This window comes from Bos mutus, chromosome 2 (assembly GCF_027580195.1).
Source record: "Bos mutus isolate GX-2022 chromosome 2, NWIPB_WYAK_1.1, whole genome shotgun sequence".
NCBI classification, from domain to species: Eukaryota; Metazoa; Chordata; class Mammalia; order Artiodactyla; family Bovidae; genus Bos; species Bos mutus.
The window spans coordinates 40,427,951-40,455,108 of record NC_091618.1 but is presented as its reverse complement, the minus strand read 5'-3'; the positions used below and the strand labels follow the sequence as shown (position 1 = coordinate 40,455,108).

Genomic DNA, 27,158 nt, shown 5'->3' with positions numbered 1-27,158 from the left:
AGTCACACAACATGCTCTGAGTTTTCTCAATAAAACAGCTCCTTCCCAGGGGGACAAAGTTGCCTCTTCAAGGGACCTCAATTTACATACACTTTCTCAACCATTTAAAGTGAAACCTCCTTGAAGCGTCACTTCACTTCTGAAGAATCTTCCTTCCCACACTTCCAGGGAGAATTTCAATAATGATGAAATAGAAACCTCTACTTAGACAGGAAATGCAATGATATGGAAAGTAATTACACTTAAAAAAAAAATCACAAAACTGACTCTAGGTTTACTTTGCACCACATTTGTTCATTTCCTATAAGGAAAGACAAATAAGGTATGCAAACATATTTATTTCTATGTCGATGTAATGTATCAGCAAAAAGCACTTAGGACATGTGCTGCACACATCAGACGAATGATATCCATAATGGAAAGTCATGGGTCTAGAAGCTTCTCTCTACTCCTTCTTCATGAATAAAACAGTTGGGAAAATCCCATAGTTGCTTTTAGTCCATTTGATTTCTTACTTTATACTCTGTGTGATACCAAGAATGGCTATAAAAAATTTGGTCCATTTAAGAGATAAAGCAGCACTCTCCCTAAGATGTTAAAGATGCTGCTTTGTTACTAAGTTAGGAAAGTTCATGTTTGCACAAATTCTATTAGTGCCCATATCAACTATAGATGTGTAATGACTTGCCAGTTCTTTCTTAAGAAGATCAAATCCATCATTGAAGTAATAAGTCTTCAAATGTCTTGTTTCTTTTAAACGATATTCAAAAGGTAAGCAGAAGAAAGACTTCAAGATTCTAATGTGTTTTCACAGCAAAAGGATTTAGTTGAGAAAGCAGGCTGAGGGGACGCAGGTGCCAGACACTGTGTAGAATTTGCACTTATGCTCCATTAATTGCCAGCATATCTTCCTTTCCCTTTTTCCTCCCTTCCCCCCATTAAATCCCTTTGGAAAACAGCAGAGCAGCAGGCCCAGACTGGTACCCAGCAGCAACACCAGGAGCAGAAGTAGCCAATTAGCCTCCAGAATACAAAGAGGGAGAAAAAAATTGATGCAGTTACCTAGCAACCAGAAGGAGCAGAAACAGCTGTGTAGCAGGCCCAGGCTGGTACCCAGGCAGAAAAAGGATAGCCAATTAGCACACTGTATTTAATGCTGATGTGGTTTCCTAGTAACAGGCTGTACAAGTCTGTCTGTTGCATTTTCTCCCTCCTTTCCTCACATTTTCCTCAATCATGCACAGTATTACTATTTGCCCTAATTACTGTTTCTCCACTGCTTCAAGCAGCCATTATTTTGTCCCCAGAGAAATTGGAAGAACTCAGAAAAAAATCTTCTGTAATGACAGTATTTAGTTTCAAATTCAGATTAGCTGAAGGCTTGAGACACTAAACAACAACAACAAAGAACGGAAAAAACAAAAAAGCCAGCAAATAGCCTTCTGCCTAAATTCTTAAGTAACCCATGGCACCTTTTCTTCATGCTAATATCTACATGTGAGTGAAGCAAAAAACACTTAATAATGCATACCGTCATTCTGCTACACACCACATTTTCGAAGAGGCTGAATCCTCTGTGTACTTGAATTTATTCATATTGACTTTCTGACACTCTCTCCTGAGCATGAGGAACATAAAATGTCTTATTACCTATATCAGAGAAGGGAGATGTATCTTTTGTTGCTCTTTTTAAAATACCGATACTGGATTCAATAAGCTCATGACCAATTGAGAATTCGACATGAGGAATCATTCTTTCCTTGCTACAACAGAAGTGGAGGACAGATGAAGAGTGTGTATACTGCAGTAAGGGGATTCAAACACCATGTGTAGGTTCATAATCACACTAATGAATTCCAGTGAGGTGATGTTAAACCACACAAACATACAAAATTAAGACAGAAAATGTTTAAACATGCCTTCTGCACCAGTATTCTAAAATATTTTCTACTGCATGCTGCGCCTCTTATAAACTAGGACATGCAGTGGCATCAACCATTTTCCTGGGTTTTAGTCATCAGGGCACAGTTTATGTAAGTCTACATCTTATTTAAGGCCTCCATTGGACTCCTAGAACCTCTCTCACGTAACGGTGTCTTCTTAGAACCAGCTATTATCCTCCTTACAAAATTATCCTGTTCTGAACACTGCAAAGGCTCCAGAAGAAGATGTTAGACACTGTAACACACTTAACCGGGCAATGCTCTCCCATGAAGGAAAAGAACCTTCCCCACTGAGGACAGTGTTTGGCTTCCTGCCCACCACCAAAGGATTGATGGCTTTTGTCAGCTCTAGCTCACTAGTGAAATGGTTCAAACTATTCTATCCCAATAAATTTGGGATTTAAAAAAATTTTACCTTGTTTGACAACAGTGCACAATGCTGAACTCCATAAATTAAATGTCAAACCTGTTCCTAAAACAGGGCATTTTCACTTTACTGAATTCCATAAATTAAATGTCAATTACAGTAACGGAGAGAAGATACACTCTAAAGACAGAAACAACAAAAGAAGCTTAAAGTATATGTCTGCTGAAACCAGATGAGTGACGTACAGAAAATGAATTTTAAATTATAAGTTCTATTTATTTTGCAAATAAAATAAAAGGAATCTAACCTGAATGCAGATAACTTTTGAAGGGAAGAGAGGAAAAGACCCAGGGCTCAAAAAGGAAGAAAGTCTGCCAAGCAGGCCTGGTTTAAGACAAAGCTGGACCTAGGCTCCATAAGGAACTAGTAATGGGGTGCCCTAGTCTTCTACCTGTAAAATCTTATTGGGTCCAATCCTGCATCTGTGCCCAACTCACCTACCTCAATAAGCATAGATGGTAAAGGAGGAGACAAAGCAAAGACCAAGGAAAGCGTATTCTCTCTGCAGACACCCTTAAATAATTTAAATGGGCTGACCTCCATTATATAAGCGAGGCAGGTCCTTACACTGGCAACCAAACGTGGGGACACTGCAGAAATGGGCAGTGACTGTCACTGGTGACCCAAATAGCCAGCACACTAAAAAGCCACTACCCTTTTGATTATTTTGAATGGTCTTGCTTCTATTAACATTCAATATATTATTTTTTCAAATGGCTGAAAATAGCTTACTCTTAGAAAATGCAGAAAATCTGGTAGCAGGGGGAAGGGAACGAGTGGGAAGTGGAGAATGCTGCTCCAGCTTCTAACAGCTCCCCCCATCTTGTCTGCCTACTTGCCTGCAGATTCCTGAAATTCCATGAAGAGGCTCCTAGAATTGAAGAATAAAAAAGTAGTAAAAGATTTCTTATTCTTATTTTATAAACTACTGGTTAATGGATATGTAATCTATCAATTAATAGTGCACCAAATACTTTCTGATGTAAAGGAGGGTGTTGCTGCTCTCAGTCGTGTCCCACTCCTTGTGACCTTGTGGACTGTAGCCCACTGGGCTCCTCTGTCCATGGGATTTTCCAGGCAAGAATACTGGAGTGAGTTGTCATTTCCTCCTCCAGGGGATCTTCCCAACCCAGGGATTGAACCCTTGTCTCTTGAGTCTCCTGCATTGGCCAGAGGGATTCTTTATCACTGAGCCTCCTGGGAAGCCCGAAAGAGGTCGAAGCAGGCCAAAAAGGCAGGAAGTGACCCAGTATAGGAAAGCATCAAGTATAAGATTCTTGGGTGGGCCATGAAGAAGGAAGAAACTAAAATTTTTATGAAACAGGTTTGCCCAAGGCCAGCGAGTTCACCTCCATTAGTGCGGGAAAAACTGAAACTGCCTTGTTGGAAATGGCCAGACCTTCTTCATATGGTACCTGAGGAGTCTGGCTTTGAGTCCCACTATACATATAATGCTGTACATATGCTGTACATATAATATACATATACATATGATGCTGTGAAAGTGCTGCACTCAATATGCCAGCAAACTTGGAAAACTCAGCAGTGGCCACAGGACTGGAAAAGGTCAGTTTTCATTCCAATCCCAAAGAAGGGCAATACCAAAGAATGCTCAAACTACCGCACAATTGCACTCATCTCACATACTAGTGAGGTAATCCTCAAAATTCTCCAAGCCAGGCTTCAGCAATACATGAACCGGAAAATTCCAGATGTTCAAGCTGGTTTTAGAAAAGGCAGAGGAACCAGAGATCAAATTGCCAACATCCGCTGGATCATGGAGAAAGCAAGAGAGTTCCAGAAAAACATCTATTTCTGCTTTATTGACTATGCCAAAGCCTTTGACTGTGTGGATCACAATAAACTGTGGAAAATTCTGAAAGAGATGGGAATACCAGACCACCTGATCTGCCTCTTGAGAAACCTATATGCAGGTCAGGAAGCAACAATTAGAACTGGACATGGAACAACAGACTGGTTCCAAATAGGAAAAGGAGTACCTCAAGGCCGTATATTGTCACCCTGCTTATTTATCTTATACCCAGAGTACATCATGAGAAACGTTGGGCTGGAAGAAACACAAGCTGGAATCAAGATTGCCGGGAGAATTACCAATAACCTCAGATATGCAGATGACACCACCTTTATGGCAGAAAGTGAAGAGGAACTAAAGAGCCTCTTGATGAAAGTAAAAGAGGAGAGTGAAAAAGTTGGCTTAAAGCTCAACATTCAGAAAACTAAGATCATGGCATCTGGTCCCATCACTTCATGGCAAATAGCTGGGGAAACAGTGGAAACAGTGTCAGACTTTATTTTTGGGGGGCCTCCAAAATCACTGCAGATGGTAACTGCAGCCATGAAATTAAAAGACGCTTACTCCTTGGAAGGAAAGTTATGACCAACCTAGATAGCATATTCAAAAGCAGAGATATTACTTTGCCAACAAAGGTCCGTCTAGTCAAGGCTATGGTTTTTCCAGTGGTCATGTATGGATGTGAGAGTTGGACTGTGAGGAAAGCTGAGTGCCGAAGAATTGATGGTTTTGAACTGTGGTGTTGGAGAAGACTGTTGAGAGTCCCTTGGACTGCAAGGAGATCCAACCAGTCCATTCTAAAGGAGATCAGCCCTGGGTGTTCTTTGGGAGGACTGATGCTAAAGCTGAAACTCCAATACTTTGGCCACCTGATGCAAAGAGTTAACTCATTGGAAAAGACTCTGATGCTGGGAGGGATTCGGGGCAGGAGGAGAAGGGGACGACAGAGGATGAGATGGCTGGATGGCATCACCGACTCGATGGACATGAGTTTGAGTAAACTCCTGGAGTTGGCAATGGACAGGGAGGCCTGGCGTGCTGCGATTCATGGGGTCGCAAAGAGTCGGACACGACTGAGCGACTGAACTGAACTGAACTGAATACATATAACCAAAGTAGCCTGGACTCCCAGAGCTCCATTTACTGCCCAGAATTAGCTTCTTTCTATGAAAAGCTTGTTTCCTCATGATTTATTTATGGGGCTTCAACTATAATTTCTACAGAATTGAAAGTGTATATTTTTCAAAGAAAGACACATCATTTAACAAATATTTTTTCATCTGTGCTTGTATCTCAAATAATTTTTTTCAAAAGTTATTCCAAAGTTTAAGGGAAAAAAGGGTTTTGGTTTTATCACACATGACTGTCTTAAATTCCCCTTGGTTTCCTGATTCAAACAGAATCACTCCACTACTGTTTCAGCTTCAGGAGACAGAAGTATTGCCTACCACCAATGGATTTTAACGATATTCTCTTCACCTGCAGTCTTTACAAAGGCTCTATTTAACTTTCTTCCAACCTCTCACTGTAATATATACAGGATAACCCTGATGATCATGGTTATTAATACTCTTATTATATTAGAAACAACTTCTATACATTATTTATTTATTAAAGGGAACACTTTAAGTTGGCCTTCCCAATGCCAAGCCGTCACTGGCACAGACTTCTTGTGACCCTCTTTTCCTCTTCTAGAGCAAACAGAGCTGGCCTAACTTTTAAATCTTAGAATTTATAACATTCCATTACTTCCACAGCCTTTTCTAAAATGAGGTTCCTCTTTTCCCTTTTCCTACCTCCCAACCCCAATCCATGCTCTCTTTTGAAATCAGGTTCTAAATATTATATTTAGACTTTATGAAACCATATTTCAGGCTTTTGCATCAAAAAATGAGGTTCTCAGAGATGGGGAAGGAATAATGTCTAGTACAGTGAGTGTTCCATAAATACTGTCTATGGTGCAGTATTTATTTCATGGTTCTTCCTTTCTCTTCAATTCTTATTTTAACACTTTGTGACTACTGATTATCCTTTAAAAGGACATCTGGAATAGGCATCCTACAAAGCCTATGTTTATTACCATATTATAATAATAAAATAAATGTGTTTGTTGTGTATATGCTGAGTTTAAGCCATTCGACTCGATATACGTTTACCTAAATTTATCTTCATAAATAGTATGAAGATTTAGCATATTGCTAAATCATCATATGGTAAAGCTCTAAGATTCTCTCATCAACTGTTTTCCACCACCTCATTCACACCCCTTCTTTCAAACTCTTTCTCCCAAGTCCCTGAATATGCTAAATCCAAACTACCAAACCCTCCTATTAAACTCTCTCCACCTTGTGAACTGAACAGTTAACCCCTACGCTAGTTTCCATCCCATAATAGGGGTTTAATGAGTTTCTGCCTCAACACATGGATAAACTTCATTAGCAGCCATGTGTCTCAGCATATTAAAGGCCTTTTAATGTCTTAAAATTGCCCTATTTCAGTTGCTATTGTATAAATTCAAAGAATTCTTATCTATAGAGCTGAGGAGGTTGAAAGTGGTCGATGGGCCCCCTACAGTTCCAGACTGAGGTATTTAATTTCATCCTGCTGATATGCCTGACCTTGAATTAGGGCTTCTATTTATATAAATTAATGTATTATCACATTGGCATAATTTTAAAAGATGAACAGCATCAATAAAAAACAGCCTTTCCAGAGGAGAAAAGTGACTTTGTATCTCAGAATCATCCATGCTGCTTCTGACCACTGACAGGAGCCCTAATCTCATTTAATGCCCTGTCTTTCTTTAGCCTTCCTTATCTGAACAGCCCTTCCTATCTTAACTGCTGGTTATTCTATACCACAGCACCTGAAATCTATGGGCACTTAATACCTGATTGTAAGATGGCTGAGTGAACAAAGTAAGAATACTACTAAACTATATTAATGCTAAATAGAATACAAGCTGAAGGGAATGGGACAAATTTTAATTTAGTGGCAGGTTGTATAGCCTGGGTTAAGGTATTTACTATTTTTGGTCCTCAGTTTTCCCTGTAGGTGATAACACTTGTTTATATTATTTCATATGAATACAGTACTAACATTTATCATTTTAATGAGTGAATTGAGAATGTTACAAGAGTCTCTTTAATACTAAAGTAAAAAAAATGGTTTCATAGTAATGATCATAATAATAGTAACTATTGCAGCAACAATAATGGGACTGGAAACGGAAGATCATTCCTTCGTAATTTCCTTGTTCTGGTTCTTAGTCACTTGATGAAGCAATATGTTTAAGGATCCTCCTAGTTCTTATCTGTTTAGAAGATACTTAAAGTAGTTTCATTGTCAATTTGTATTTAAACTGTAAGTTTCTCATTTCCTCTAAATAATGGGTTATTAAGAAAAATATCTAAATGACAGCATCTCCCCTTATGACTTAGCAAAGAAATTAAAAGCTCAAAATGGAGAAACAAAATCAAACAGGATTTGATTCAAACCCTGGCCCAACCACCTAGGAGCTGTGTGATATTGGGCAAGTTACTTGACCTCTCCTGGTCTCATTTTTCTCATCTGTAAAATGAGAATAGTACCGGTGTCATTAATGTGGCTTAAAGGGTTATATTCATAAAAAAACTTCTGTTTAGAAAAAAGACAGCAGGCCAAAATGGAGTCATTTGTGCTAAGCCCCGTATCATCAAACCAAGACTTAATACCTAACTTAAGTACAGTTTCCTAATGGAAATCAACCCCGAATATTCATTGGAAGGCCTGATGCTGAAGCTCTAATACTCTGGCCTCCTGATGCAAAGACCATGAAGCTGGAAAAGACCATGAAGCTGGGAAAGATTGAGGGCATGAGGAGAAGAGAATGAGATGAATGAGACAGAGAATGAGATGGCTGGATGCCATCACCAACTCAATGGACTTGAGTTTGAGCAAACTCCAGGAGACGGTGAAGGACAGGGAAGCCTGGCGTGCTGCAGTCAGTGGGGTCGCAAAGAGTTGGACACAACTGAGCGACTGAATAACAACAACAACAACAAAGTAGTTTCATCCTCCTTAGAGAATGAAATCTCAAACCAGTCATCTGGAATTACCTGGTGAGCCCTAGTGAGGTCATCCGCTTGATAGACCCCAGCCATCTTCTGCAAGGAGATGATGACCTTGCCATAAACAATCAGCTCTTTGCTGGTATAACTTCCTTGTCCTGCTATCTTCTGCCTATAAAAGTCTCACATTTTGCTCAGCTCTTCAGAGCTCCTTTCTATTTGCTAGATGGGATGCCACTCAATTTATGAATCATTGAAGAAAGCCAATAAGATCGTAAGAACTCAGTTGAATTTTTTTGAAAAACAAATTTGGGGGCAGTGGTGGGATCCAGTGGAAACTTCAGCCAGTTTCAGAGAATGAGAAACACAGGTGCTGGTACCTGTAAACTTTGAGTTCTTTATCTTTCTTATCATTTCCAAGTGCTGTGGGTAAGTTCCTCTGGGCTCTGAGGTCCACTTTTTTTGTGTTGAGCTCCTGATCTAATTAGCTTTCCAGACTAGGGTTAATGGGCCAGTCTAGACTGACAGGGGGCTTCCCTGGTGGTTCAGCTGGTAAAGAACTGAAGTGAAAGTTGCTCAGTCATGTCCAACTCTTTGCAACCCCAGGGACTATACAGTCCATGGAATTCTCCAGGCCAGAATACTGGAGTGTGTAGCCATTCCCTTCTCCAGGGGATCTTCCCAACCCAGGGGTTGAACCCAGGTGTCCCATAATGTGGCGGATTCTTTACCAGCTGAGCCAACAAGGAAGCCAGCTGGTAAAGAATCTGCCTGCAATGTGGGAAGCCTGGGTTCCATCCCTGGGTGGGGAAGATCCCCTGGAGATTGACAGGAGGCTCTAACAGGGTGTCAGTCCTCAGCCCTTGGTTAGTTCACGGTCCCAGGCCAGGCCTCAGTGGGTCACTGAAGTCCCTAGCCCTTGGCTAGTCCAGTCCCCATTTGTTAGGGTCTGTTAGTTTAGCCTGTAGTTCTTCATTGAGAACAGCTGGAGGTGTGCACCTAAAGCTTTCTCTTGGCCAGCTTACTGTACCATCAGTTTGGTTACTGCTGGTATGTTAATGTGCATGTAAAGACTATTGCTGTCTAGGTTGGTCATAACTTTCCTTCCAAGGAGTAAGCATCTTTTAATTTCATGGCTGCAATCACCATCTGCAGTGATTTTGGAGCCCCCAAAAATGAAGTCAGCCTTACTCCTTGGAAGGAAAATTATGACCAATCTAGACATCATATTAAAAACCAGAGACATTACTTGGTCAACAAAGGTCCATTTAGTCAAGGCTATGGTTTTTCCAGTAGTCATGTATGGATGTGAGAGTTGGACTACAAAGAAAGCTGAGCACCAAAGAATTGATGCTTTTGAACTGTGGTGTTGGAGAAGACTCTTGAGAGTCCCTTGGACTGCAAGGAGATCCAACCAGTCCATCCTAAAGGAGATCAGCCCTGGGTATTCATTGGAAGGACTGATGTTGAAGCTGAAACTCCAATATTTTGGCCACCTAATGTGAAGAGCTGACTCATTTGAAAAGACCCTGATGCTGGGAAAGATTTAGGGCAGGAGGAGAAGGGGACGAAAGAGGATGAGATGGTTGGATGGCATCACTGACTCAACGGACATGAATTTGGGTGAACTCCGGGAGTTGGTGATGGACAGGAAGGCATGGCGTGCTGCAGTTCATGGGGTCGCAAAGAGTTGGACACGACTGAGCGACTGAACTGAACTGAAAGACTATTGCTAATGGGAATCTCAGAAGACCAAAGTCACAAAATTGACTTTGTGTATGGGTATGGTTGAGCACTTAAAAGCTGTTAGAGCACTTGTCACCTACCTCAAAAGACTCCTGTGTTAGGACAAACTGGTCACAAAACGGGTTAGGCTGATACCAGGTCACCTGCCAATCCCAGGGAAATTTCCACATAACAAGGTAGGCTGTAAAATACCACACAATCCCCAGTCCAGAGCCACATTCCTCTTAGGTATTAATTCTGGCTCCAAGAGACCCAAGGCTTAGCTAAAAAAACTGAGATCCTTAAGTTTCAAAGAATTGAGTACACTACATTCTGGCACATCTGCTTATTTTATGTCTAAGAACTGTGGTCCCAGAAGCTATGAATATCTTACAACAATGGCCGCCAGGCTCCTCTATCCATGGAATTCTCCAGGCAAGAATACTGTAGTGGGTAGCCATTCTCTTCTCCAAGGAATCTTCCCAACCCAGGGATAGAACCAGCATCTTATGCATTGCAGACAGATTCTTTACTGTCTGAGCCACCAGCAAAGCATGCAGATGGGTTTATGGGAAAACTGGGAGACCAGCAAAGGGTGAGAATTCTTAACAGAATCAGCTCTCCTGAATGCCTGTTATGCCCAGAGGAAAAAGGAAACTAAAATTTCACATGGTCCTTTCCTTTCTAAATCCAGATACATTGGTTATTGATTCTTTCTCTCCCAAGGACAGCTGTTACCTTCTTGTTTGTCTTGTTTTACGTCCTGAGAGCTTGGTTTGTCAATTTGGTGGTGGTTTAGGCTTCCCAGATAGCTCAGTTGGTAAAGAATCCACCTGCAATGCAGGAAACCCCAGTTTGATTCCTGGGTCCGGAAGATCTGCTGGAGAAGGGATAGGCTACTCACTCCAGAAGATCCCCTGGAGAACGGAAAGGCTATCCACTCCAGTATTCTGGCCTGGAGAATTCCATGGACTGTACAGTTCATGGAGTCACAAAGAGTTGGACACGACTGAACAACTTTCACTTTAGTTACTAGGTTGTATCCGACTCTTGCGGCCCCACAGACTGTAGCCTGACAGGCTCCTCTGTGCATAGGATTTTCTATGCAAGAATACTGGAGTGGGTTACCATTTCCTTTTCCAGGGGATCTTCCTGACTCAGAGATGGAAGAGGGATCTCCTGCACTGCAAGCAGATTTTTACCAACTGAGCTACCACGGAATTTGGGTGCCCCAAAATATGACTGGGCAGAAAATGTAGGTTATATCCCCATTTGCAGTTAGATATGGTTGGACAGAAATATGGTTGAACTTCATTTGCAGCTCCAGGATATGGCCAGTCCTCAGGGGAATTGTATTTTTTATTTCTTCCTTTTTTTCCTTTGGCTATCTTTGGCTCTGGATCTTGGGAGGTATATCTTTTGCCCTCTCTTTGGGGACACCTCTTGAGTCCATAGGAATATTCAATACTGCCAGTATTTATTTATTTATATTTATTGTTTGTTTCAGCTGAAAATTGACAAGATATTTGAAAGCATTTTTTGAGTAGCTCTGTGATCAGAGGTTGGCCAAACTAGAAGCTGATATTCAGAGCTTGATGGAAAAAAAATTTTAAACCTTCTCTCCTAAGATAAAATGAAACCATGTACCCAGAAGGAGGAAAAAAATTAAAAAAACAAAATTCTGATGGTTTTATGGAAGGATTTACTAAAATGTTCCAAAGATTTTCATTTCCATCTTAGTTGGAAATCTTCTCCCCAGTATAAAAAAAGTAAATTGAAGATAATGTGGTTGGATAAGCAAATCAACCCTTTAACAAAATCATTTAGGCTATAACTTCTTTAGAGAAATAGAAATTAAAAGCAACTGTCTACATCTTACAAATTTTTGCAAAACCAGAAATGCAGCTCTAGAAACAATATGAAGTCCAATCCCCAAACCTCTCTTATTCATCTCAAAAGACTTGCAGGTTCCCCAGTCCTGGCCTTCGGAAACAAGAGTCCTTCTTGAAGGAATTTGCATTCTTTCCCTGGGCTTTGAGACGTAAATGTTCTACCTGGTCATCTCTAGGAAATCTTATCTAGGCCATCTCTTTTAAATGAAAACTCCAGGGAGGTAATTCCTATTAAAGGAAAAAAAATGGGGAGAGGTATGTAGTTATTTGGAACTTAGACAAATGAAAAACCTTAATTGTCTTCCCCACCAATATTAGTAAAAAGCTTTAGCCACTTGAGCCGTTAATTTATTTTACCTGGCAAATACACAATTTGGATCCAACTTATTTTATATAACTAATGAGTTTTATATTATTGTACTTGATTCGTGGCTAAAATTTGAGAATGGAAGCTAGACCCTGATGATGGGAAAGACTGAAGACAGGAAGAGAAGGGGATGACAGAGGATGAGATGGCTAGATGGCATCACTGACTCAATGGACATGAGTTTGAGTAAACTCCAGGAGTTGGCGATGGACAGTGAGGCCTGATGTGCTGCAGTCCATGAGGTCGCAAAGAGTCGGACACAACTGAGAGACTGAACTGAACTGATCTGTCTTTATGTGTATCTACACACACAGTTGACACTTGAACAACACAGATTTGAACTGTGTGGATCCACTTATGTATAGATTTTTTCCAATACTTGGTATTACAGTACTACATGATCTGCACTTAGTTGAATCTGCAGATGTACTGGAACCATGTAGAGAGGGCAGACTATAAGTTATACACAGATTTTAGACTATGCAGAGAGTCAGCTCTCTTTAACCCCACATTGTTCAAAGGTCAATTGTATATGTGTTACAGATGTGTGGTATTATCTACCTTTGGATAGTAAGGCTAAAATTAATTTGTAAAGGGCTTTATTCAATTGCTTTTAAAACAAACAAATGCTACATAAATTAAGTATAATCTCAGAAATAGAAAAACTATCCCAAATGTTTCAAGTTCACAACCTAGTATTATCTCCACTAAATAAAGGGTAGTTTAAGTTTGTTGGTTTAATTAAAATAGACATGTCTATAAAGTTATCAACACTGAAAATAATGCAGGCATACCATTTTTATTCTACTTGGGTTATCTCTATTACAGAATTTTTCACCAAGAAAAATAATTTGGTATACTAAAATTTTCATGAGTAATCTAAACATAACTATTAAGAACAAGTGATTTGAATAGATATAAGTGTGTTAACTATTTCCACTTTCCAGTAATAACTATAGTTTGGTATGTTTACTTAAATATATTCCCCAAATTTTTTCGGTAACTTGAAACCTTAGAGTTTTTCTATGTTAATTTAAATGATGAATATTTAATTGAATACCTAGATTGTTTCTGAATAAATATTGGAACATTAGTCCTGAATGTAGGTTTGTCTACTTTTGGCTTCCTATTACTGAGAAACTTAAGATATTTGGGTTTATTAGTAAACATTTTTTTTGTTTGCCACATTGGAAAATTTATTATGAGGAAGAATGTATTTCTAGACATTATGACATGTATTTCTAGAAATTATGACGTGTATTTCTAAATTTGCCAATCCACAGAATGCCCGTGTAAGAGATAGTCCACAACTTCCTACATCTCAGTTTTCACTATGAATTAACCATTCTAAGAGTCATTCTAATCATGTATGTAGTTAGAACTACTTAGAAAAATAAAGGTGAAGGAAAGTAACTGTGTATGAAAAGTAGGAAAGGAAAGTAAAATGACTCATTGTTTTAGAATAAGAAAGAGGAAAAAAATGGAACAAAATTGTAGACAGTTTGTGTAAGAGGAACCTTGGTTTTATGTGGAGTCAGGATAGCTAGGATTAAAATAAATTTATTTAATTGTTTAAAAAATGAGTTTTACTATCAAAAGTACACTGGTGCAAAATTAGAATTTTATTCTCTCTGTTAACATTACTAAGGTGTTGTTGGACTTTTGGTCTACTTTTGATAACAGACTGTGAAATTTTCTTTATTTTTTAAGTAATCTTTCTGAACAGTAAAGATTTTATGTCATACCAAAATAACTTACTGTGCTTCACACTGTCTTTATCAGGTCTTTTACTTAAGAAAACCCAATCTTCTCAAAATTAAAGAACTAAGATTTGCTCACAATTATGTAACTTTCTGTTTTGCCTTTAACAATATCTACTGTCATTTTATTAAATGGATATTTTTTACAAACTTCCCCCAAACCAAATTCTAAATGAAGTTTTTTGACTTCAAACTTTTTTGGAATTTTCTAGAGGGCTCCTGGAACATCTCAGGAGATTTGTTCTCTCTCTTTATAAAAAAAGAGATGTTAAACCAAATAGGCTTATTTACTGTGTTAAATTAACCAAGAAGCACTGTCAAATAGGTAATATTAAGTCTTCTTTATTTTGTACTTGTATAGGCATATGTTACAAGTGTTCCAGAAACTGTTTAACATTCCTGGAACTCTCATATGTTCTGGTAAAATATTATCAGTCACAATTTTAGTTACTATCTTAAAATGTTGTATATCAGAGAAATAAATATACTTCTTTAGCAAATGAGTTGGCATCAGATCTTCAACAATGGGCATTTTAAAGTCTTTTGTAATTTACAGACAGCTACTGTTTTACTCCAATATTCTTGCAAAAATGAGACTCATGGAAAGGACTTTACCAGGTGCTCCTGACCACTGACACTGCTACAAAATTAGAAAGTAATAAACCTTGAGTACATATCTTACAGCTGAAGAAGGCTCCACATGACATCTAGAATTGGGCAAACTCTGGAGACACGCAAATAAAACTGACTAGGAAGAGAAGTAGCTGAAATCAGTGTAGACTGCCTCCACCCAAGATGCTGGATCAAGACTTCATACTTGAACAACAAAAACCTTTTCTTCTTTTCTTTCTTTTACTTTGGCATGGTCCTAAAAAGATAACACTATCATCCATATCTCCCAGGCCATTACTAAGGGGGATAACCTTTTAGACTACTGGATCTGCCAGTAAAAATACCAATCTATCGGTAATACTAAAGAACCACTGGTCTTCCCTATGACCACTTTTTCATCTATTCCGAATGTCCTGTAAACTACAGTTGAACCTCCCTTAGAAATCATTTAGAGGGTCTGATTTTAATGGCCAGAACAACCAGTGCCTCGTTTTCACTTTTCTATTATAGGTGCCCTAGACACAACGAGACACAATGCCTAGAGAAATCCCAGTATATCTGCACTCCCATGTTCTTATGATTATCTAACTATGATTCTTCCCCAGTCATGAAAAGATCTCACCAGCAGCACCCATCTTTGCCAGAAATTTAGAACAACATTTTATTTTGAGCTAGATATACTTTCCAAATGCACTGAAAACCTAACTGACCCCTGGTTTGAATGGGCAAATGTAACAAATTCCTGCAAATGAATCCATCAGTAGGAATGGTTTGTGCCCTAACATGATTAATCTTTGTCTGTGTTGATTATCATTCTCCTTGGGCTTATACATGCCTTGATGGCTGGTGTGTAACCAGGCAATGCCTCTTAGGTTGTCTCTCTATGCCCGTGTGTGTGTATGCTCAGTTGCTTCAGTCATGTCCGACTCTTTGCAGCCCTATGGACTATAGCCTGCCAGGTTCATGGAATTTTCTAGGCAAGAATGCTGGAGTCAGTTGCCATGCCCTCCTCCAGGGGATCTTACCAATTCACAGACTGAACCCTACTTCCCTGGTTAGGAGTGAGTACAAATGATCAGAAACCATCATTAACTCAGAATCCACTGCTAAAGCTGCCCAAGAAAAATCCTTAGACTTTCTGACCAATGTTGCTCTTAATGATGGGATAGCCGTTGATTATCTTATAGCTTCACCAGAAGGGGTCTGTGCTGCATCCAACACCACTTGCTGCACCTGCATTAACCTTTCTGGGGAAGCTGAAACTCAGCTTCATAAAATCACTGAACTTGGCTGAACATAAAATCACTTGGCTTTAAAAAGTGATTGCTTTAACAAGATCTTTCTTTGACATATTTAGTTTTGATTGGCTTGGGTCTTGGGGACCGTGGCTCTGAAGTGCACTCCAGACACTGGGAATCGTCTTGCTTATAATAATAATAGTCTTCCTGGTGCACTTTAAATGCATGTTTAAGTGCATGTCTGTAGCCACTAACCACCAACCAATACTCTAAGACTGAAATGTCAGAAAACGGATGAAGAGAATGACCAACTTAAAACATGTGAACCTTAAGTCATGATCTGTGAATAGCACACAGAGAATCAGCAAAAACTGGGAGATCTTCAGAGCAGTAGCTGGGAGTGGCATTTGATGCCTTAAATTTTTATCATATCTCTCAGGCTAAGTCTGATCAAACTAGGAGAATTGTTAAAAAAGACACAACTGGCCCAAAATGGAGTCACTTGGGCTAAGCCCATGAAATTGGAAGGAAAGTTATGACCAACCTAGATAGCATATTCAAAAGCAGAGACATTACTTTGCCAACAAAGGTCTGTCTAGTCAAGGCTATGGTTTTTCCAGTAGTCATGTACGGATGTGAGAGTTGGACTGTGAAGAAAGCTGAGTGCCAAAGAATTGATGCTTTTGAACTGTGGTGTTGAAGAAGACTCTTGAGAGTCCCTTGGACTGCAAGGAGATCCAACCAGTCCATTCTGAAGGAGATCAGCCCTGGGATTTCTTTGGAAGGAATGATGCTAAAGCTGAAACTCCAGTACTTTGGCCACCTCATGCGAAGAGTTGACTCATTGGAAAAGACTCTGATGCTGGGAGGGATTGGGGGCAGGAGGAGAAGGGGATGACAGAGGATGAGATGGCTGGATGGCATCACCGACTCGATGGACGTGAGTTTGAGTGAACTCCGGGAGTTGGTGATGGACAGGGAGGCCTGGCGTGCTGCAATTCATGGGGTCGCAAAGAGTCGGACATAACTGAGTGACTGAACTGAACTGTGCTAAGCCCTACTTCAACAAGCTGAAACTTATACATTTAATATAGATTCAGCCTCTCCCAGGAATAGAATATTAAACCAGGCAATCTGAAATGGCCAGGTCAGAACTAGTGAGGTTATCTGCCTCACAGACCCCTACCATTCCCTAAAGGAAGGTGACCCTGCCACAAACCATCAGCTCTTTCCTGGTATAACTTCCTTGTCCAGGTTTCCGCCTATAAAAGTCTTTCACTTTGCATAGCATATCAGAAAGAAAATGAAGTCATTCAGTCGTGTCTGACTCTTTGCGACCCCATGGACTGTAGCCTATCAGGCTCCTCCGTCCATGGGATTTTTCAGGCAAGAGTACTGGAGTGGGTTGCCATTTCTTTCTCCAAGGGATATTCCCAAACCAGGAATCGAATACGGGTCTCCTGCATTGTAGGCAGATGCTTTTACCGTCTGAGCCACCAGGGAAGTCCCTTATAGCATTTCAGAGCTCCTTCCTATAAATGCTAGATGAGATGCTGCCCAATTCATGAATCACTGAATAAAGCCAGTGAGATCTTTAAAATTTACTCAGTTGAATTTTGTTTCTTAATACTCTGAACATTATCTGACATATAACAAGTTTTTATAAGTGTTTGTTGAATAAATAAATTATATTTCAAGCTTTCATTAAAGCACTTTTGTTTATCTCTTAAACACTATACCCATCCTGACACTACAGGAGGCAGGGATCAAGACCATCCCCAAGAAAAAGAAGTGCAAAAAGGCAAAATGGTTGTCTGAGGAGGCCTTACAAATAGCTGAGAAAAGAAGAGAAGCAAAAGGCAAAGAAGAAAAGGAAAAATACACCCATTTGAATGCAGAGTTCCAAAGAATAGCAAGGAGAGAAGAAACCCTTCCTCAGTGATCAGTGCAAAGAAATAGAGGAAAACAATAGAATAAGAAAGACTAGAGATCTCGTCAAGATAATTAGAGATACCAAGGGAACATTTCATGCAAAGATGGGCTCAATAAAGGACACAAATGGTATGGACCTAACAGAAGTAGAAGATATTAAGAAGAGGTGGCAAGAATACACAGAAGAACTGTACAAACTAGATCTTCATGACCCAGATAATCATGACGGTGTGCTCACTCACCTAGAGCCAGACATCCTGGAATGCGAAGTCAAGTGGGCCTTAGGAAGCATCACCATGAACAAAGCTAGTGGCAGTATTGGAATTCCAGTTGAGCTATTTCAAATCCTAAAAATGATGCTGTTAAAGTGCTGCACTCAATATGCCAGTAAGTTTGGGAAACTCAGCAGTGGCCACAGGACTGGAAAAGGTCAGTTTTCATTCCAATCCCAAAGAATGCTCAAACTACCACATAATTGCACTCATCTCACATGCTAGAAAAGTAATGCTCAAAATTCTCCAAGGCAAGCTTCAACAGTACGTGAACCGTAAACTTTCAGATATTCAAGTTGGATTTAGAAAAGGCAGAGGAACCAGAGATAAAATTGCCAATATCCACTGGAGCATCACAAAAGCAAAAGAGTTCCAGAAAAACATCTACTTCTGCTTTATTGACTAGGCCAAAGCCTTTGACTGTGTGGACCACAACAAACTGTGGAAAATTCTGAAAGAGATGGGAATACCAGACCACCTGACCTGCCTCCTGAGAAATCTGTATGCAGGTCAGGAAGCAACAGTTAGAACTGGACATGGAACAACAACAGATTGGTTCCAAATAGGAAAAGGAGTATGTCAAGGCTGTATATTGTCACCCTGCCTATTTAACTTATATGCAGAGTACATCATGAGAAATGCTGGACTGGATGAAGCACAAACTGGAATCAATACTGCCGGGAGAAATATCAATAATCTCAGATATGCAGATGACACCACCCTTAAGGCAGAAAGTGAAGAACTAAAGAGCCTCTTGATGAAAGTGAAAGAGGAGAGTGAAAAAGCTGGCTTAAAACTCAACATTCAGAAAACTAAGATCATGGCATCCGGTCCTATCACTTCATGGCAAATAGATGGGGAAACAATGGAAACGGTGAGAGACTTTATTTTGGGGGGGGGGTCCAAAATCACTGCAGATGGTGACTGCAGCCATGAAATTAAAAGATGCTTCCTCCTTGGAAGAAAAGTTATGACCAACCTAGACAGCATATTAAAAAGCAGAGATGTTACTTTGCCAACAAAGGTCCGTCTAGTCAAAGCTATGGTTTTTCCAGTAGTCATGTATGGATGTGAGAGTTGGACTATAAAGAAAGCTGAGCACCAAAGAATTGATGCTTTTGAACTGTGGTGTTGGAGAAGACTCTTGAGAGTTCCTTGGACAGCAAGGAGATCCAACCAGTCCATCCTAAAGGAAATCAGCCCTGAACATTCATTGGAAGGAATGATGCTAAAGGTGAAACTCCAATACTTTGGCTACCTAATGCGAACAACTGACTCATTTGAAAAGACCCTGATGCTGGGAAAGATTGAAGGTGGGAGGAGAAGGGGATGACAGACAATGAGATGGTTGGAAGGAATCATGGAGTCAACGGACATGAGTTTGAGTAAACTCCAGGAGTTGGTGATGGACAGGGAGGCCTGGTGTGCTGCAGTCCATGGGGTCGCAAAGAACTAGACACAACTGAGCAACTGAACTGAACTGATACCCATCTTTTTGTTCATAATGTTTTTAGCCATCTTTCCATTTAAAAATAAACTATTTCCCTAAATCCTAATTAAACTTAGAGATTGTGCCACATTATGATTCATTATGACCTGCCTCAAAGCAGGTATCAGATACTAAGAAAATTGCATGGTCATTTTATCTTTTCACCTAAAAAGCATATCTTTACATCTTTCAGTGCAAAACCTAGAATGTTCTATTACCACCCATGGATTAGGCAAAAGCAACTCCAGTCTATGGAGAGCCCTTGTCCAAGTAGCAGAAGACAGGACATGGCCTCTGCTCCTTCCTCTATGACCAACAGTCAAAGATTTCACTGCTGGCCTTTGTCCTGACTTTACCAACATGACTCATCTTAATCGTGTAAATGTGAACATGATTTTATATGAATTTTCATATTAGAGAAGTCTGCTCACTTAACATAAAGATCCATTTCAATCACAGGCTTTTTTTCCTTCTCAGAAATGATCAAGAAGAAATGTAGAAAATTATTTTTTGTTTTTTTGAATAGAAACTACCAACATTTTAACAAATTGATTTTTGCTGAAAATAAACATAATAAAGTAGTATTTTAAAACCTGAAAGTGAGGGATTTCCCTGCAACAAAATTTAGGATTATTTAGCTGTCTTCAAGAGGACAAATAAAACTGTGAACATAATGGTTGACTTATTGAGAAAGAAAAATATATTATACAAAGACCAGAAAACAGTGGAAGAGAAAGGTCTGTAATGGCTTGGCTGCTGAAGGACATTTCTACCCTCACGCCAGCACTAAGTGCTCTTCCCAATGAATAAACCATATGTCCATTTTTATATGCTTCCTTTCACTTAGATTCTGCTACTTCACAATATTCCCTTTGTCCCAGCCCCTGCCTCATCTTCAGCCACCCCCAGCCTGGCTCCCCCATCCCTCACTTCAGCTCCTTGGGCAACCAGTATTTGTGCCCTAGCTACCAATTTGAGCATCTGCTACCTGAAAAAAAGAAAAATCACCTCATTGCCTAACATCCTCCAGGGCAAAAAGTTTGAAGGATTCAGCATCCTCAAAAAAACAGCCACAGAAGGACAAAAAAAGCAGCAGCAGCAGCATATCTTTTCCAGCTCAGTAAATTCTATCTATATAAAGATGAAATGAATAACACTTTTAAAAATTATTCACTGCAAGGAAATCCATGTTACCAACAACGTATTGTCTTTCTTTATGCATAGACTGAGACCCACACAGTTTATTTCATTTTTGCAAGTGTGTCTCTTTTTCAACATATTACCATATAGAAGAGATAGAGCATATACATAACTCCAGAGAACAAAATGCCAGTATTTCCTCTCTTTCTCTTGGATTTTTTTTTCCCTCTCTCTCTCTTTTTACGTCCCAAAACACTTCCCCAGCTGAAAGATAAGAAAATATTTTCATTGAATTAAAGTGAGCCCTGTGTTAAAATAGCTTGCCTGAATCCAACCAGAGCTTCATTTCAACACTTGGTCAGCAGCCCTCCCTTATTCATTTCTTTCTATCAATGGCCTCATCTCCAACCTGAATTCTCATCACCATATACCTTTGCCCCCAAGCTTTTGCTAGTCCACTTCCTTGATATGTTTGCACTTAATTTGATTCCATCCTTCATGCTTTTTTCATTATTCTTAGTTCATCCACACCACATAAATTATCACTTTTGTTTTCAGTTCCCCTGTGCCCCCTTCACACCAATTCCAAATAAATACTTCTGATTCTCATCTATTTAATCCAAATTAATTCAGATTCCCTTTCCTCATTGCCCATCTCCACCTCTGCCTCCCCTCCTGTCTGTTTCTCTTTCTTATAGCCTACTTTTCCCTCCATGTTTGTCTCTGCAGAAGGTTTTACTGGCAAAATGCTTCTGGAGGGTGCAAGGTCATTGCTTCCTGTGTTGTTTTAGGAAAGCTGTGCTCTACATTACTGCCAACTTCAATGGGTCAATGCCTGCACGTCCAACTTCATCCTCTGTGACGAGTGGCTGTGCATCACCACCCCGACACTGAAATTACGGAAGTGAGGAAAGAAAAGCTTCTTGCTTTTTAGTGGGATTTAACTTTAAGTGATTTATTTCTAGTTTATATAAAGCTGTTTTTCTTTTTTTCCACAAAATCATCTTTAATCAATATCATCAGCAATAGTCAGGACTACAACCAACCCTATTACTCTCTTTAATGAGCTCTTACCATCTGCCAAGTAATTTACATATATTTGGGCTTCCCTGGTGGCTCAAGGTAAAGAATCTGCCTGCAATGCAGGAGACCTGGTTTCAATCCCTGGGTTGGGAAGATCCCCTGGAGGAAGAAATGGCAATCCATTCCAGTACTCCTGCCTGGAGAATTCCATGGACAGGGGAGCCTAGCAGGCGACAGTCCATGGGATCCCAAAGAGCTGGGCACAACTGGGCAACTAACTTTCACTTTACATATATTTACTCATTTAATTTTCAAAACAATCTAGGAGGTAAATTATCCCTGTTTTACAGATGAGGAAACTGAGACTCAGGGAAGATGCATCAGGTATCCAGGTCATAAATCTAGGAAGTTGTAGAGCCAGAATTCAAACCTGAGTCTCCCTGACTGCAAAGCCCTGCTCTTAACTGCTCTGCAGTACTGCCTTTCCAATAATGCAAGGTGCCTTCTTGGATAAATTCCCCACAGGGAGGATTCTTTCCACTTTAATCCACTATAGAGCAAGTGGTTGCAGGTGCTGGGAAACATAATGAGCTCCACCTTGATAATCACTCTGAGTAGACAATGCCCAAAAAAACAAACCACATAAGATGCATCACTTCTCAGAGTTATCCTCCTAACACATCCATTAGAAAGAGGGGACAGGAAAAGGAAGCAAATGCTCTGGACTCACCCCCCAAAAAAGAATCTCTGCTTTCCCAGAGAGGCCCAGCCTCCAAACTAGGCAGGACATAGCCTGTCTTCGTGTCAATAATTTTAAAAATGTGCTCATAATCATGAATTCCATACCCTCAACAAAGCTCAACCTTCTCACCTCATCCTGCCTTCTCTGGTTTCCTGGGGGGAAGAGGAGATGAGTCACGGCCGAAGCCTGGGAGCACTGCAATGTCTTCTAGTTACTTTACTCACCGACTTGAGAAAGACAAATAAATAAAACTAACCTCCAGAACAATACCAGACAGGTGAAAAAAAGGAAAAGCTGACAGTAGCAAGAAGCTTTTGCCTTGAAGTATGTGGACTAGAGGACTCGAACTCAAACTCCAAAAGGAACCATGAGTGGGACTTGAACCTGAGCCACGGGTTCAAAAGTAACCTTAGGATAACTTTCCATGAAGCAAGCAAGGACCACAAGCAAAAGTCAGTTTGAAATGAGAGGAGAACATGCCTAAGTCTTATGCTGTGAGGAAACACTGTCCGCTATCATCCTCCCATGGGAATAACTTTGAAATTCAAGGTGGTGATGGTTTCTACACACACATTATACACTCCTATCTCAGGGAAGCTCCTCTGTTCTACACAAAGACATTTCCCAAAACCGCCTCCCCCAAGAACATTAGAGCTGAGAGGGGCCTCAAAAGCCAAATTGTTTGGTAGATGTAGAAAATGAGGCCACCAGTGAGGTACAGGGATGTGCTCAGGGTGACAAAGCTAGTTAGGGACAGCACTAGAACTAGAACCTAGGTTTCCCCATTTTCCAACCAATGATCCTTGCACTGCACACTTCTCTGGTGACATAGTCCTCAAGTCACCACAGAGCACCCGGAAGGCAAGCAGCAAGCCCAAGAAGAAGAACTCTCTCCAGACATATCTCCCAGCCTAGATCTAATCACCCATTTCTTCCCAGCAACACTCTGATTCTGCTACTTACACTTTCGGAGCTCTTCCCAGTTCAGTTGGTATTGTGCACGCAGATTGAAAAAACCATACCGGCAATATACTTTCAGGGACTCATTTAAAAACCACTAATGACAGTAATTGCTCCTACAATGCTAACCCCAAGAAGAGACACCAGCCCTAAGTTTCTGCCTCAAAGCAGAGGACAAAGACCAGATTCAAGGAAAATGCTAATCTCATTCTTTTCTTCACAAACCCCACTCTTCTAAATTATCCCATCACTCCCAAGATCAGTATGAGTCCTGGGAGTCACCACAGAAGTCCTGAGTAAACTATACAGTCCCTGCCGGTCCCCACCGCCCTTACCACACACATAGCAATGTAATCACTTTAGCAACTTCGCAGTAACAAGCTCATTAAAAAGCAATTCTGCCATCTCTCTATAAAGCACGCGCCAGAGAACAATGCAAAAGAGGAGATGCCAATTAATTACAGAATGATCACATCTAATGAACTCTGAAACCCTCCTGCTGTTGGTGACTTTGATGAAAAATCAGGGATGCTGGAAAAAGAGTAAATAGGGACACCCTGGCTACTTTGTTCAATTGCAATTCTCTCCAAGGTAACGTCTCAGATTCCAGTGTTGATCAAAACCACCGAATCACACCGATAAAACAACGAAAAGTGTCAGGGAAGTGACAGGTGCATACATCACGTACGGCTGTGAGTCACACCACCAGAACCCCTGTTCAGGCATCCTCAGCAGTGTCTGATACTACACCAAGGCTGGCACTGCCCTCTGAAAGAATCTCCAAGCCAGCAAGTGACAAACCCATGTCTGGTGCCCAGGACACCTGGAGATCCTAAGGTTAATGGGTGAGTCACTCGGCTTCCCTCCCAGGCCTGCCTGCCTCTCTATACCTCCTCGTTGGCATGGATGCCACTTCTCGGAACAGAGAGAAGCCCTTCCCCCCACGAGGCTAAAGGACGAAAAAGAAGAAACCACGTGCGGCCAACTTGTACCACTACCTGTGTGAGTCCTCTGGTGGGCCTTTAAGTGGGAGCTTTTTGTATAAACTTTCCGGCACCCGTTAAACTGACAGCGATGAACCCTCTTCTTGTTTTCGGGGCACGCCTCAGCCCCTACCCCTCCTTGCTCACTGTCGCTGTGTCCACTCTTAACTGTCCCAGCTGCCGCCACGGCTGCCGCTGCTGTTGCCACCCCTCCCACCTTGACTGAGCCGAGCGCAGCCTTCTTGGCCACCAGTTTCAACGTCACTGTGCCGTCCACGGCTGAGAGAGTCTGTGAGGTTTTCACCAGATGGCGGCTGAGCTCAGGGGACGATGGGGGCGTTAATGAGGTCACTGCGTTGAGCTGGGCCTGGTTGACGGCTGTGTAGCTGTCTAGAGAAGAGCTGGTTGGCTGGAGGCTGAGGCAGGTCTCAGATAGCAACTTGTCCCGAGAGAGCAGAATGTCCACGGCCGAGCTCTTCTCGCAGATGGTCGCTTCCACGGGGAGCAGCAGGGGGTCTAAGCGCCGGAAGCTTTCCTCGATGCACGGGGGAGGAGAAGCACGGAGGAAACAGTCCAAGTCCTCACCGAAGGTCTCCGAGATCCTCCTGGGCTCCGTCTGCAGGTAGCGTTCCAATTCAAGGCATGTCTGCAGAGGGCAAGGAGGGAGGGAGAGAAACAGCCATCAGAAGCAAAGAACACCAGGGGACCACATGTTGACAGGCTGAGGAGCAATCTACAGGAAGGAACAGAGGATGTTTCCTGGCTCATATCTGAAATCTTCCTGGTGAAAGGTCTGACCTTGTTATTTTTCTCCCTGGACACTTCTGAAGGGTTCACAAGGGTCACATCATATGAGCTCAACTACTACAGTTAATGGGGAACTAGAAACCCAGAAGGGCTATCTCACACCATCAAGTTCCCTGAGAACATTCAATGTTAAAATGATCTCACATCCTACAATCCAATTCGGTAGGTGAGATGCTCTTAGCCTCCCTAGGAGCCCGTATGCAAGCAGGAAGCAAACAAAATCAGATGAGGTTTTCATAGCAAGTAAGACTCCCCACAGTCCAACTTCATTTTTCAAACAGACTTTGGCAAATCACTAAGCACAATCATTACGTATTGCGAGGCAAGAAGCATGAGTCCCATTACAATAGTCTGACATCTGTCTACGTGATAAAAATAAGTTCAAACACAGCTATTTGAATTGTTAAAGAAAAAGACACTAATCTATTTCAATATAAAGTTTTCACCTGGTAAAGAAGTGAGGCAAGAAAAATATAATCAGAAAAGTTCAGAGTTTCAACAAATCTTCATCCACGGTGCTCGTAAGTCTTTGTAAGATGGTAGAAGTGTTTTTATGGCAAAAATGGATATTTAAGTTTATAACCTGAAAGCTCTCCTCACTTAATCCTGCTCTTTCAGAATCTGGTAGAAAACCATAGTCCTAACTTATGTGTTTTGGAGAAGGCAATGGCATCCCACTCCAGTACTCTTGCCTGGAGCATGGACAGAGGAGCCTGGTGGGCTGCAGTCCATGGGGTCGCTAAGAGTCGGACACGACTGAGCAACTTCACTTTCCCTTTTCACTTTCATGCATTGGAGAAGGAAATGGCAACCCACTCCAATATTCTTGCCTGGAGAATCCCAGGGACGGAGGAGCCTGGTGGGCTGCTGTCTATGGGGTCGCACAGAGTCGGCCACGACTAAAACGACTTAGCAGCAACTTATGTGTGCTAAGTTACTTCAGTTGTGTCTGACACTTTGTGACCCTATGGACAGTAGCCTGCCAGGCTCCTCTGTCTATGGGATTCTCCAGGCCAGAATACTGGAGTGGGGGGTCATGCCCTCCTCTAGGGGATCTTCCTGACCCAGGGATTGAACCCGTGTCTCTTTTGTCTCCTGCACTGGCTGGCAGGTTCTTTACCACTAGTGCAACCTGAGAAGCCCAGTCCTAATTTATGCCATCAGTTCAACTTGTAACTTCTGGGGCTTCAACAAAGAAACACTGCCGGCAAATTTAAAATCTGACTAGCTCCTAATTCTCTGGCTCTCTAGCACTTCTATGTTTTCAACCGGTGTTCTGATTCTAGGCTTTTATTCTGTTAAGAATATATTTTAATGATATACCTGGTTGTGTTGTATCTGTCAACGATTTTATTTTGGTGACATTTCAAAAGATTGGTTTTTAATCAGCCTTCTGGTAAAACTGCATTACTGAACAAGAAAAGCAGATTTTTAACGATGAATCACCTTTGGGTCTCACTGCTGATTTTTAATAGTATAAACTAATGAATGGTTCCAATCTTCATTCAATACTCATGTCACAAGTGTTCATTCAACTACTGTGTTCACAGCAAGGTGCAAGGCTTTCTGTGTTAGAGGATGACACAGTAACAGATCCATGTGACGTACATACAGAATAAACAACTGCAAGCTAAAATTTACATGAATTTACAAGCAAAGTGATACCAAATAATATAACAATAAAGTATGTTGACAAGTTCTTAAAGGATGAGTGGACAATGAATTCTGTACTCTTATGTTATGGAGGTGTTAATCAAGGAAAGCTTATTGGAAAACTAAGCTTGATTCTATTTTGCTTATTGATTAAATAATAGCTCTTGCTGAGTAGCTTTCCACCACTTTATATCTAAAACCAATACTGCCACCTTCTCAGGTCTAGAAATTTCTCTTATCCTTATTTGTCCCTTTTCTGAATTCTATGTTTCAAAGATTTTTTCCTTTCCTTTTTCCATCTCATTGCTAAAAATTATCATTTACTTCTTTC

At 40.9% G+C, this 27,158-nt stretch overlaps 1 protein-coding gene across 3 annotated transcripts in view; it reads right to left on the bottom strand.

The window, feature by feature from the left end:
• KLF7 (KLF transcription factor 7) overlaps positions 1–27,158 on the bottom strand; it is a 105,134-nt gene that overhangs the window by 38,623 nt on the left and 39,353 nt on the right. For 2 of the 3 annotated variants that reach the window (XM_070387644.1, XM_070387635.1), the window contains one exon: positions 24,380–25,013. In XM_070387644.1, the coding sequence (XP_070243745.1) occupies positions 24,380–25,013 (634 nt within the window). The remainder of the gene's footprint in view (positions 1–24,379; positions 25,014–27,158) is intronic. The other variant, XM_005908303.3, reaches the window with a different exon arrangement.